This window comes from Oratosquilla oratoria, chromosome 19 (assembly GCF_046742065.1).
Source record: "Oratosquilla oratoria isolate Oo_2021 chromosome 19, ASM4674206v1, whole genome shotgun sequence".
NCBI classification, from domain to species: domain Eukaryota; kingdom Metazoa; phylum Arthropoda; class Malacostraca; order Stomatopoda; family Squillidae; genus Oratosquilla; species Oratosquilla oratoria.
In genome coordinates, this window is record NC_134795.1 from 48,957,930 (window position 1) to 48,972,067 (window position 14,138).

A 14,138-nucleotide genomic window follows, 5' to 3' on the forward strand; every position below is an offset into this window, starting at 1 on the left:
CACAGTGCTACATTGAGACATTTCTGTAAAGTCACCGAATTATGTAATACTATTTCTGTAGCTTGAGTTCTGCTTTGGAATAGCCAGTTTTACTAGACCCATTAATGTTGATATTCAGGCACTGTTTGGGTCAGTATGTTCATTGATTCCATTCCATAACAGATTATGGTAGGGATGATTCAGGTGCATTATTTCTGTCATTAAATAATAATTATAGTAACTGAAGTCATATATAGTTCTGTTTTGATCAGAGAACATACCAGCACTGTATTGAGTATCTTTGACAGAGCTGCATACATTATTATCCCCTTTATTACTTTTACTATGTTTCCCAAAAACTTTCTTCTTCTGCGGCACTTAATCAGAGGATGAGGCGGTATTACCTGGAAGCTGAACTATGGATCTTTGATGAATGCACCGATTCCCTTGAGCGTGAGGTAAATGGAATGGTAGACCTCCTCCTCCTCCTCCTCCTTGTCCCCCCCACCTTCCCTCTGATTTATATTTTGACCGGTCCCATGCACGAGATCTCATGCTTAGAATGATCTAATCTTAGAGAAGGAGATTATTAACAAGATTTATCATTTTTATTTGTTTTTGTTAGTGTGTTTAGTTGATTGGTTTTCTTTGTTCAGTATGTTGTAATATGTTGGGGATTTCTTGGCTGATAACAAGACAAATCAGAAGCGGTTTCAAGCATGTACCTGTGACACTGTAGTGTTTGATTATAGATTTGAATCTTCTATGTACATCCCTATTTACCTACTTGATGGAGTACTTTTTGTGACTTTATTTTTAGTGAGTGTATAGTGCTGCATGTACTTTAATGCAGTAGGATTTTATGTAAAGAAAAGAGAAAGGCCTTGATTCAGTCAACCCTTTCAGCCTGGGCTTCTAGGCAGAATGAAATTGGTTGGCAAAGTTCACAACAAAATGTGTAAAGTATCATTGGATGTAATTTTTAATATTTCCTACAGAGGCTGTGGGTCTACTACAAAAGAGACCAAAGACAGTGGATTGATTGAATGATTTAACATTTCTTTTGTTGTTTTCATTTTTTCTAGAGTTAAAGGTTTGCAACTTGTTTTAGAGGGGTTTGTTTGTGAGATTTGTTGCCATTTTGGAGATGGAGTCTTTCTTGGATTGCTCCAATGGCTTCATGAGTAGGGGGTGGGTTTATATATGTATTTATTTTTATTTCATTTATTTATTTATTTTTTTTTTTTTTTATCCAATTTTTGTATTTTTCCCAGTTTTTCTCCTGTATTAGATTTATGATATCTTAAGTTTCTTGAAGTGTATATTTGCTGGCCATCTGATTTGGTACTGCCATCTCATCCGTTGCACTTTGGTTGCAAACTGGTTTAGATCTAAGATTAATTTTCTTTACTTTTTCTGCCTCTATATACTTGCCAATTTGCTTTTTTTTTGTATTTTATGAAAGTTCTTTTATATGTAGATATTGTTTCTCTTTCTGATGAACTTTGTTGGGATATGGTCTGAAGGGAGATCATGTATATTTTCCTGTGTTTGTGTGTAGAAAGTGAGTGAATGCATTGTTATGTCATGAAAATTGCTTGTTGGTTTTGTTGAGGAGATTGTCTAGTGGAATGGTAGCTGGAATTTGATGTATTTAGATGGAAAACATGTTCTAGCATTTTATGTCTTCTTCGGTCAGCTGTTTGTGTGTTAAACCAGACTGAATGATTTCTATTTAGATCACCTGAGAGTATATGATTTGTTAGGAAGTTGAGGGATGTAGCCTCAAGGGGGAAGTGTTATGGAAATGTTTGTAATGCTGGAAGTTGTTTTCTTTATTACTGTTTGGGTTGAGAGTAATTCTGTGTAGGTGTCCTTTAGTTCTTGTTAGATCCTTTTGTTTTGTTGGAGGAGACTACACTCTAGTGTATTGGTGAGTCTGTATTTGTGTTATGTGTTGTCTTCTCTGACTTGTGTAATTGGTGAATGTGGGTAGTGTAGGTTGTGGTGTTACTTTCATTCCCTGAATTAAAGATATGTATATAATGTATTTATGTAGGGAGAAATGTCAATGTAGTGGTATTGGGAGACTTTAATGCTAGAGTAGGAAAGGAACCAATATAAGGTGTGGTTTCGAAGTGTGGAGTTCCAGGAAAAAATTGTAGTGGAGAGATGATGATGGAGATGTGTTTAGAGTGTTGATGATAGTAAATACAGTGTTTAGGAAGAAAGTCAAGCATAAATACACATGGGAGAGGGTGGTGGATGGAAGTGTGGTAGACAGGGCATTAATGGACTGTATAGTGGTAACCAGGAGAATAGTAGGAAGAGTTAAGGGTGTACATGTTCTAAGGGGAGAGAGTGGGAGAATATCAGATAATTTTTGGTGGAAACTAAGTTGAGAGTGGAGGATAGATGGAGAAAAAGGAAAAGGACAGAAGGTAGTGAGGTGCCTAAAGTAAACTGCTTAAATGAGAAAGAAGAGGAGAAGTACAAGAAGAAGCTAAGAGAGGAGTGGGAGGGAGTGAAGAATAGAGTAGAACTAGGAGTGGAGAAGGAATGGGGATGGTTCAAGGAGGGACTCACAAGATGTGCATAGATGGTGTGTGGAACAAGGAGGACTGGAGGAAATAGAAGGAAGGGTAGTGAGTGGTGGATGATGAAGCAAAGAAGGTTGTAGAAGAGAAGAAGCAAGCTTTCACAGATTGGTTACAAAATAGGATGAGAGAATCATATGAAAAATACAAAGAAAAGAAAAGAGAAGTAAAGCATAAGATAAAGGAGGCAAAGAGGATAGCAGATGTGAAATGACAGAAAATTTTGAAAGTAATAAAAAGATGTTTTGGGAAGAAATTAAGAGAGGAAGATGAGGCAAATCAAGTAGAGAAGAAAAGGTAAAAGGTGCACATGGAGAGATGATAATGGGTAGGAGTGGAGACGGAGGTGGAATGTAGATTAGGAGAAGCAAGTGGATGCCTTGGAGGATTGGGAGGTGTAATGGGAGGTAGACATTTGAGAATGGATACAAAGGGGTAGATTGTTTGAAGGGGGTTGTGCCGACGGCGCTGTGTGGGGCGGGAGTGTGGAACATAAGAGAGGAGGGATTTGAGTGTGTTTGGGGTGGGTTGCATGAGAAGTATGATAGGGGTTACTAGGCTGGATGGAGTGAGGAAGAGAGAGGGGGAGTTGGGAGAGGGAGTTGATAGAAGAGTGTTGGTATGGTTTCTACATGTGGAAAGTGAGAGGGGATGCAACGTGTGGAAGGTGGGGGTGAGGGGTGAGCATGAGGATGCAACTGGGGATGGGATGGATGGATGGGGTGACAGGGTGTTGGGAGGGAGGGGATATCTGTTGAGGAGGGAAGGAGAGGACAGAAGATGGGGATGAGTGGAGAATGGTTGTGTGTGGATGATCCTGTGATGTATAAGATGGAGTGGGTGGGGGATTGGGGGTGAGGGAGTATGTGTGAAAAAATAATTTGATGCAGCCCAAAGAGATTTTTCCCTGTCTTTTCTTTTTCTGCACGAGGGGACAGAGGGGGGTCACCAATTTAATGAAGCGGCCTTGTTGTGGATGTGCTGCATCTTGTGACTGCTTCTAACCCAAGGCAGTGGGCAAGATGTAGGAATGATCTGTCATCCAGCAGGAACCAAGATATGAGGGAGGGAGGGGGGTGAATAGGAGTGGAGTTTTTTTTTTTTTTTTTTGTTTTTTTTTTTTTTTTTCCGGTATATGTAAGAACTGAAGCAGCTCTGTGTTTGTGATTCCACTTATGTTTATTTGTAGTGGAGTATATTCAGGATATGTTTTCATTCTGGTGAGTTATGTTGTGGTTGCAGCTCCAGTTCTTTGTGTATTAGTTTAAGCTGGTGAGTGTAATGCATGTTGGGTGGTGCTATGTGTGATGTGTTGTATTTGATGAATGTGTAAGTGTTGGTTTTGTGCATGTGTTGGACATGTGTATGGGCCTGGGTTGTTTTCTGTCTCCAGCTACTAGAAGGAAGTGTGGGAGGGTAGGTGCTGGGTTACTGATCTCTGTATGTGGAAAAACAGAAGTAAAAGATGGGGAGATAGTTGGTGAAAATTAGTCAGATAAATGGAATAAGTTTCTGGGTCTGCTATGGAGACCAGAGAATAATATATATATGTATATATTTACCTAGTTGTATTTTACGGGAAGGGGAACTATGCTCGTGGTGTCGTCTTCATATCTCATTTCATCTAGACTGTTTAAATTCGTGTATCGTTTTTGCACACACCACATTCTCATCTTACTTGTTCCAAACGTCTATTACCCTTTGAGGAAAGCTGTTCTTTTTTAGGTCTCTTCTATAACTTTCTTTATTTTCTTTTTGTGTCCTTTTGTATCTACTATCCCATTTTATTAGATCCTCTCTATCAATAGTTTCTATGCCTTAAATGATTCTATAAATAGTTATCACGTCTCCTCTCTTCTTTGCTCTAATGTCTGTAGCCCAACTTTTGCTAGTCTCTCTTCATATGATAGTTTTGAGAGTGTTGGTGCCAATTTCGCAATTGCTCTTTGTATTCTTTCAAATTTTGTTATACATTTTTTTGTACTTGGTGACCACGTCGTCGCTGCATACTCCAATCTTGGTCTTATCAAAGTAACCAGTATTTTCTTCACCATTTCTTCGTCCAGGTATGTAGATGCCACTTTGATTGTTCTTATTAAATTATGAATTTCTCCAAAAATCTTGTTTATATGCTTCTCAGGTGACATATTATTCATAATGACTCCCAAGTCCTTCTCATTTTCTACTTTTTTTAATTTCTTCCTCTCCCAATTTATATGATCCCACTATTCTTTTTTTGCTTCTTCCAAATTCCATTATACTACACTTCTTAATATTGAATTCCTTCTCCCACTTCCTACTCTATTCCCATACTTTATTGAGATCACTCTGCAGCAACTCACTACCTTCTACAGTGTTCACTTTTTTCAACAGTTTTGCATCATCCGCAAAGAAGCTCATATAACTTTCAATTCCTTTATCCATATCATTAATATATATTGCAAACATTATTGGGGCCAGAACTGTTCCTTGTGGAACACCACTTATCACTTCATCCCAATTAGAGTGTTTGTCTCTTATCACCACTCTCATTTTTCTTTCATGCAAGAAGTCTTCCATCCACTTCAGCAGTTTGCCCTGTATTCCTCCTGCAGTTTCTAATTTCTTTAGCAACTTCTTATGTGGCACCTTATCAAAAGCTTTTTTCAGGTCTAGAAATGCACAATCAGCCCATCCATCTCCTTGTATTACATCTATTAGCCTTGAATAGAAACACATTAAGTTTGTGATGCATGATCGTCCTTGTCTAAATCCAAATTGCCTTGGATTTAATGTTTTTTTCCAAATGCCTTACCCATCTAATTTTGATAATTATTTCACAAATTTTAGCTATCGTACTTGTAAGAAAGACCGGTCTATAGTTAGTAGGGTCTTCCTTGTTTCCCCCTTTATATATTGGTACTATATTTGCTCTTTTCCAATCTTCTGGAACTTTTCCTGCTTTCAATGAACTGTTTATTAGACTATGTATTTTGTCTGTTAGTTCGTTCCTGCATTCTCTCAAAATCCAGTTTGCCATTTCATCTGGTCCATGCAATTTTCTGACATCGAGATTACTCAAGGGATTCATTATTTCATTCCTTGTTCTGTCTCTTTCATAGGGGGGACTTTCTCCTCCCACTCAATATCTCTAGGTTGTATGTTCTCCCTTGTAAACACCTATTTAAAATGCTTGTTCATAATTTTTGCCATTTCTATTTCCTCTGTGTATTCAACTCATCCTTGTCGTAGTTTCTCTAATTCTTGTTTGTTTTTCAGTTTGTTGTTTATAAATCTGTAAAATAGTTTTGGTTGATCTTTACATTTTTCTATGACATCTTTTTCGTATTTTTTCTTCTCTGCACACTTGTACATATTCATTTCTATAGTATATATTTTCCATTTTTCAGGTCTTTTGTCTTTTTTCCATTTTATCCAAGCTTTATCCCTTTTGTCTTTTAACTCCCTACATCTTTTGTTGTACCAACACTTTACATATTCTTTTTCTTGGTTTTGTCTTGGAACATACTTTTCCACTCCTTTATAAATTTTTGTCAAAATATTCCATTTCTCATCTGTTGTTTCCTCCTTGTGTATTCTTTCCCAGTCAGCTTTTTGAAAGAATTCTCTTATTTGATCAAATTTTGTTTTTTTCATACATCAATCTTCCCTTTCTATATTGTTTATATTTTTTTTCATGCATTTCTCCTCAGTTCCAGTTCAGCCAATATGTGTCACTTTTACTTATTGGTATCTTATATTCAATCTTGTCCACTAATTCGGGTTCTGGTGTGATTACTAGGTCCAGCCTCGATGGGTCTTCCTCATATCTATACCTAGTATTCTCTTGTATCCATTGCGTCATTGTATGTTCTATAATCATATCAAGTAGTATGTTTCCCTATAGGTCGTCTCCACCCTTCATTGTCATCTCTTCCCCACAGATTTCTTTACAATTAAAGTAACCCATTATAACTATTCTTCCTCCATCTTCCATTATCTTATTTAGTGTTATCCTTGTGTCTTCTCACATATTTTTCTTTTCTTTCTCTCTCCACAAAGTCGTTTTAGGAGGCACATAATTTACTACAAACTTCCTGCTCTTCCCATCCTTGTCCTCCACTTCCATCATAATCATCTCTATTCTTTCCATATGTGACATTCCTCACATTTATATCCGTAGTCAGGAACATAACTCCACCCCCTTGTTTTACCTCTCTGTTTCTAATCCAATAATTATATGCACCATGTCCTACACTGTTGGGTGGTAGTGGACCTTTCAATTTTGTCTCTACAATTCCCATTATGTCCAGTTGTTTTTCCTACAGGTAATCATTCAATTCGTTCAAGCCTGTTATTAATCCATCTATATTTGTGTAAGACACTTTTAATTTTCTGCTACTTGTATTGTGTTTTCTGTTTCCCTTCTGTTTTTCTCTGCTATGAACCATTTCCTTACTTTCATATTCACTACTCTCCAATAGAATTTCTCTTTGTCTGACTCTGTTCTTTTCTTATTTTTTTCCTTAGCTTCTAGTCTTTTTGTTTTCTCCTCTCTTTCCTCTTCATTCATTTCTCTTTTTATCCATACCTGTTTATATTGCTCACTGTCTACGAGTTTCCCTGTTTTTGCTAAGATATTTTCTGCTGTCATTTGTGACATGAATTTAACCTTAATTGGTCTGGTCTTATCTGTATTGTATTGCCCTAGTCTATATATTTCTTCTATTTCTTTCCCTGTTTCTGGTTCATCTTCTTGAACTACTTCTAATATCTTATTTACTTTTTCCTTTTCTTCCTTTATTCTTGTAGTCCTATTTAGATTATACTTCTCTTCCATCCCTAATATAATTATACATTTCTTTTTATCTGCTAAGTCTCTTACTATATTCTCCTTCTGTCTCATCACTTTAATAACTGTGTCCATAGGTTGTTCTTTCATCTGCTGTTCCATTATACCTCTAAATTCCATTTTATTGTTCTCTTGTACTTTTTTCCAACCTTTTACCTCTTTTGCTATAGACTCTTTATTCTATTACTCTTCTTCAATTCCTCATTCTCATCCCTTATTTCTCTTAACTGTCTTTTTAATTCTTCTATTTCTTTAGTTAGGTTTTGATTCTCCTTTAGTTCTTCCAGTTTATCAACTCTTTGGGGAACCCACTTTAATTGGTTAAGCCTAACTTCCCAAGTTTCATTCATTTCTTTTAGTTTCTCCTCTAGATTTACTAGTTGAGGGAGGTTGGCATCCCCTCCCTCATTAAATCCATGGAAATAGTTATCTTCACCTTCCATTGCTCTGCTCTTATCTATATTTCTAATTTTTACATTTTTACTAATCTCCTTAACTTCATTGTCGTCTGTCCGTCTCTTGTTGACATGTCGTCTGACTTCCTGGGCCCAATCTTCCCCTTCCTCATTTCCTTCCATTTTCTTCAGTAACCCCTCCCCTTCTCCTTTTTCTTCACCTTCCCCCTACACCACGAGCTTTCCCCTTCTCTATTAATACAACACAGGTACTTCCTTGCCATTGTGATTCCTGTAATTTGTAGATTTTCCAGAGTCCAAGCTTCGTTGTCTCTTTGACAGACGTTTGTGTGTGTGTATTTACCTAGTTGTATTTTACGGGAAGGGGAGCTATGCTCGTGGGGTCCCGTCTTCATATCTCATTTTATCTAAACTATTTTTAAATTCATGTATTGTTTTTGCACACACCACTTTCTCATCTAACTTGTTCCAACTGTCTATTACTCTGTGAGGAAAGCTGTTCTTTTTCAAATCTCTTCTATAGCTGTCTTTTTTTATTTTCTTTCCGTGTCCTCTTGTATTTCTGTCATCCCATTTTATCAGATTCTCTCTATCAGTAATTTCTATGCCTTTCATGATTCTGTAAATAGCTATCAAATCTCCTCTCTCTCTTCTTTGCTCTAGTGTCTGTAGTTTAAGTTTTTGTAGTCTCTCTTCATATGATAGTTTTGAGAGTGTTGGTGCCAGTTTTGTGATTGCTCTTTGTATTCTTTCAAGTTTTTTTATACATTTTTTTGTTCTTGGTGACCATATCGTTGCTGCATATTCCAATCTTGGTCTTATCAGGGTGATTAGGATTTTCCTCACCATTTCTTCATCCAGGTATGTAAATGCCACTTTGATTGTTCTTATTAAATTATAAGTTTCTCCAAAAATCTTATATGTTTCTCAGGTGACATATTATTCATAACAATGACTCCCAGGTCCTTCTCATTTTCTACTTTTTTTATTCCTTCTTCTCCCAAATTATATGATCCTGTTATTCTGTTTTTGCTTTTTCCAAATTCCATTATACTACACTTTTTTGTATTGAACTCCATCTCCCACTTCCTACTCCATTCTTGTACTTTATTTAGATCTCCCTGTAGTGATTCACAATCTTCTTCAGTTTTCACTCTTTTCAGTAGTTTTGCATCATCTGCAAAGAAGCTCATATAGCTTTCAATTCCTTCATCCATATCATTAATATATATAGCAAACATTATTGGGGCCAGAACTGTTCCCTGCGGGACACCGCTTATTACTTCATTCCATTTTGAGTGCTGATCTCTTATCACTACTCTCATTTTTCTTTCTTGCAAAAAGTCTTCCATCCAATTTAGCAATTTACTTTGTATTCCTCCTTCATATTCTAATTTCTTAAGCAACTTCTTATGTGGTACTTTGTCAAAAGCTTTTTTTAGGTCTAGAAATGCACAATCAGCCCATCCATCTCTTTCTTGTATTATATCTATTAGCCTTGAATAGAAACATATTAAATTGGTGATGCATGATCGTCCTTGTCTGAATCCAAATTGCCTTGGATTTAGTACGTTGTTTTTTTCCAAGTATTTTACCCATCTACTTTTGATAATTCTTTCACAAATTTTTGCTATTGTACTTGTTAGAGAGACTGGTCTATAGTTGGTAGGTTCTTCTTTATTTCCTCCTTTATATATAGGTACTATATTTGCTTTTTTCCAATCTTCTGGAACTTTTCCTTCTTTTAAGGAACTGCTTATTATGCTATGTATTTTGTCTGCCAGTTCATTCCTGCATTCTTTCAGAATCCAGTTTGCTATTTCATCTGGCCCATGCGATTTTCTGACATCAAAATTACCCAAGTGTGTCAATATTTCATTCTTTGTTACTTCTATTTCTTCCATAGGGGGGACTTTTTCTTTCCACTCAATCTCTTCAGGTTGTATATTTTCCCTTGTAAACACTGATTTAAAATGTTTGTTCATAATTTCTGCCATTTCCATTTCCTCAGTGTATTCAACTCCTCCTTGTCTTAATTTCTCCAAGTCTTGTTTGTTTTTCAGTTTATTGTTCACAAATCTGTAGAATAGTTTTGGTTGATGTTTACCCTTTTCTATAACATCTTATTCAAATTTTCTTTTTTCCTCTCTGCACTTTTGTGCATATTCATTTCTATAACCAGTATATATTTTCCATTTTTCAGGTCTGTCTTTTTTCCATCTGGTCCAGGCTTTGTCTCTTTTGTCTTTTAACTCCCTACAACTTTTGTTGTACCAGCATTTTACATATTCTTTTTCTTGTTTTTGTCTTGGGACATACTTTTCCACTCCTTTTTTGTAAATTTTTGTCAAAATATTCCATTTCTCTTCCACTGATGTTTCTTCTTTGTATATTTCTTCCCAGTTTTCTTGTTGGAAGAATTCTCTTATTTTATCAAAGTTTGTTTTTTCATACATCATTCTTCCTTTTCTATATTGTTCATTTCTTTTCATATATTTTTCTTCATTAAGTTCCAGTTCAATCAATATGTGGTCGCTTTTACCTATTGGTGTTTTATATTCAATCTTGTCCACTATTCTAGGTTCAGATGTAATTATTAAGTCTAGCCTCGATGGTTCTTCTTCATTTCTATACCTAGTGTTCTCTTGTATCCATTGTGTCATTGAATGGTCAGTAATCATCTCAAGTAGAGCATTTCCCCATGAGTCATCACCACTCTTTACTGTCATTTCTTTGCAATTAAAGTCGCCCATCATAACTATTCTTCCTCCGTCTTCCATTATTTTAGTTAATGCTATCTTTGTGTCCTCTAACATACTTTTATATTCACTCTCCTCCCATGAGGCTGTTTTCGGAGGCACATAATTGATCACAAATTTTCTGCTCTTCTTATCTCTGTCTTCCACTTCTATCATAATCATCTCTACTGTATTCTTTCCATATATGACACCTTTCACGTTTATATCCTTCTTAGTCAGGAACATAACTCCACCCCCTTGCTTTTTCTCTCTGTTTCTAATCCAATAATTGTATGCATCATGTCCTACACTGTTGGGTGGTAGTGGGCCTTTTAATTTTGTTTCTACAATTCCCATTATGTCCGGTTCTTTTTCTTTCAAATAATCATTCAGCTCATTCAATCCTGTTATTAATCCATCTATATTTGTGTAAGACACTCTTAGTTTTCTGCCACTTCCATTGTGTTCTCTGTTTCCCTTATGTTTTTCTTTTGTATGTCGAACTTCCTTAGTTTCATGTTCACTACTCTCCAATAGAATCTCTCTTTCTCTGACTCCGTTCTGTTCTCGTTTTTTGCCTTAGCTTCCAGTCTTTTCTGCTTTTCTTCCTCTCTTTCCTCTTTATTCATTTCTCTTTTTATCCATATCTTTTTGTATTGTTCACTTGTTGCTAGTTTCCCTGTTTTGGATAAGATATTCTCTGCCGTTGTTTGTGACTTGAATTTAATCTTAATTGGTCTGGTCTTGTCTGTGCTATACTTTCCGAGTCTAAATTTCTCTTCGATTTGTTTCATAATTTCTGGTTCATCTTCCTGAACTGATTCTAGTAATTGGCTTACTTTTTCATTTTCCTCTTTGATTCTTGTGGTTCTATCTGTGTTGTGTTTCTCTTCCATTCCTAATATAATTATACATTTCTTCTTGTCTGCTAAATCCCTTACTATATTCTCCTTTTGTCTCATCACTTTAATAACTGAGTCTTCAGTATGTTCTTTCAATTGCTGTTTGACTATGTCAGTGAATGAAACCTTATTTCCTTCTTGGGTTTTCTTCCAATTTTTACTTTCTTTAGCTATCGTTTCTCTGTTTTCTTTACTATTCTTCTTCAATTCCTCATTCTCCACCTTTACCTCTCTTAACTGTCTTTTTAGGTCTTCTATTTCATCAGTTAAGTTTTTATTCGCCTTTTCCAGTTCTTCCAATCTTTCAACCCTTTGTAAAATGGTGTTCATATGACCTAACCTACTCTCCAAGTCCTCGATCACCTTATCAACCTTCTTCTCTAGTCTTGTCAGTCGGGGGGGGTTTGTGTCCCCCCCACTCTCTTTAAATCCCTTGAAAATATTCTCATCACTTTCTACTGTATTGTTCCTATCTATACTTCTAATCTTTACATTCTTATTAGACATTCCGTCGTCCTCCAGCTCGTCTTGTGGTCGTTTGTTTACTTTACGGCGGTCTGTTTGGACCAAGTCCTCTACTTCCTCATTACCTTCCATTTTCCCAGCAATCCCTCCCCTTCTCCTCTTTCCTTACTTTCCCACTACCCCACGAGCAATTTCCCCCCACCCTGCAAATACAAAAAGGCACTTCTCTTTGCGTTGGGATCCACAATTTGCACTTTTCTTCAGAACGTTCTTCAAGCCGTCCATTCGTTGAAAGTGTGTGTGTGTGTGTGTGTGCAAAGATCTGGAGTCTGGGATCCATGTTGAAGGGGAGAAGTATGAACACCAGACTCATGTATATGTTCACAACATTTATGTTTTTATTACTTTATTTGAGGATGTAACACACAAAAGTATGTACTGCCATCAAGTTTATCCAAGATAACCAAAATAAAATTCAACACTAGAAAGAGGAAACTAAGCGTTTAGCAGCATCACAAGTTTTACAACCCTTATTTGTCAGCATGCATGATTTTCCATGCCAAATAAGGCTTTATTAATATTATGTGGTATCTAAAATCAGTTAAGTAGATTTTTTAGTCATACAGTATGTAAGTGTCCATATATCAAAAGGACCTTTTCCCTGATAAGGGGATGGCCCAGCCAAGGCATAAACTCAACCTTTACTAATATACATATGAGATTAATCTGTTGTTTAGTCCCCAGAACCAGACACAAGTATTCATGAAGCAAACCATGAAGAGAGTGAAAGTTTTGAGCAGACAATTGCCCGCTTTGACCTTCAGTTCACTGGTATGCTTGTGACACTTGTGGGCAGCATATCGGATCTTGGAAGAGATGAATATAATGATGGACTTGTCAATGTTCTACATAGGTGAGTTTTGCCATAGTGACAGCCAGTATTGTATAATATTACTATGATATATAGTAGAACTATTGACAGTAAGTAATGGGTTTTAGTTAAATGTTATCTGAAGTTAATTAGAATATTCAAATTTGTTTTAATGCCAGTGTGTTGATAAGAAATATACATTTATAGTAACTTAATGTCTTGAAGTAAGATGTTCTATTTTATCTACATACCAAGGGCATCTTATCGCTTAAATAGAAGGTAGTGGTATCAAAGGCACACACCCACTCCCTCCCACTTCACTCCCACCCACCATCCTTGTTTTCCTGTTCTTACATACATATACCAAGGGCTTTTTCCCCCTTACAAGGGAGGTAGCCAAAGTCAAAGGCATAAATCCACTCCCACTCATTTCATCCCCACATACACCACAAAGGAGGGGCATGCCAACAGGAGACCTTTTGGTCCATAACTAGGTAGGATGCAAAAGAATTATAATAATGATAAATAAAATGGCCAGTCCATCACTGTGTCTCCCTTTTTCAGACACTTCACATGACACCCATGTAACCCAGGTACCTTACCTGCTCTCATCATTTTAGTAACTACTTTCTCCTCACCTTTTCTGATTTCTCCCCATTTTCCTCATTCATCACTGTCATTTTCTTAGTGCTTCCCACTGCAACTACCTTTTATTCCCTATCTTCCTTCACATTTAGCAACTCCCTAAAATACTCAGCCCATCTTCCTCTTACTGTCATCTCTTCCATTGTCATCTCTCCATCTGCACCTTTTTCCTTTTCTTCTCTACTTGATTTGCCTCCTCTTTCCTCTCTTAATTTCCTTCCAAATCATATTGTTATTATTTTAAAAAAAAAATTGTCATATCTTTACCCCATTTCACATCTCTCCTTTTTTCCTCATTTATCTAATGCTGTACCTCTCTTTTCTTTGTACCTCTCATATGATTTTCTTGTCCTATTTTGCTATCAGACTGTGCTCATTTCTTCTCTTCTACAACCTTATTTGCTTTATCCCACCACTCACTACCCTTCTTTCTATTGCCTCCCACCCTCATTGTTCCACACACCATCTTTGCACAGATTGTGACTCCCTCCTTGAAACATCCCCATTCCTCCTTCACTTCCTCCCACTCTTCTCTCAGCTTCTTCATGTACTCCTTTTCTTTCTCATTTAAGCAGTTTACTCTAAGCACCTCCCAACCTTCTGTCCTTTTTTTCTTTCTCCGTCTATCCTCCACTCTATTTGCCTTCCGCCAAAAAATTATTTTATATTTCCCCATTATCTCCCCTAAAAACAT

General features: G+C 36.5%; 1 protein-coding gene across 2 annotated transcripts in view; it reads left to right on the forward strand.

Annotated features, from left to right (window-relative positions):
* Nucleotides 1–14,138, forward strand: part of LOC143035860 (gamma-tubulin complex component 2-like) — a 72,679-nt gene that overhangs the window by 54,461 nt on the left and 4,080 nt on the right. Inside the window, exons 16-17 of one of the 2 annotated variants that reach the window (XM_076202952.1) lie at nucleotides 366–437; nucleotides 12,666–12,841. In XM_076202952.1, the coding sequence (XP_076059067.1) occupies nucleotides 366–437; nucleotides 12,666–12,841 (248 nt within the window). The remainder of the gene's footprint in view (nucleotides 1–365; nucleotides 438–12,665; nucleotides 12,842–14,138) is intronic. The other variant, XM_076202953.1, reaches the window with a different exon arrangement.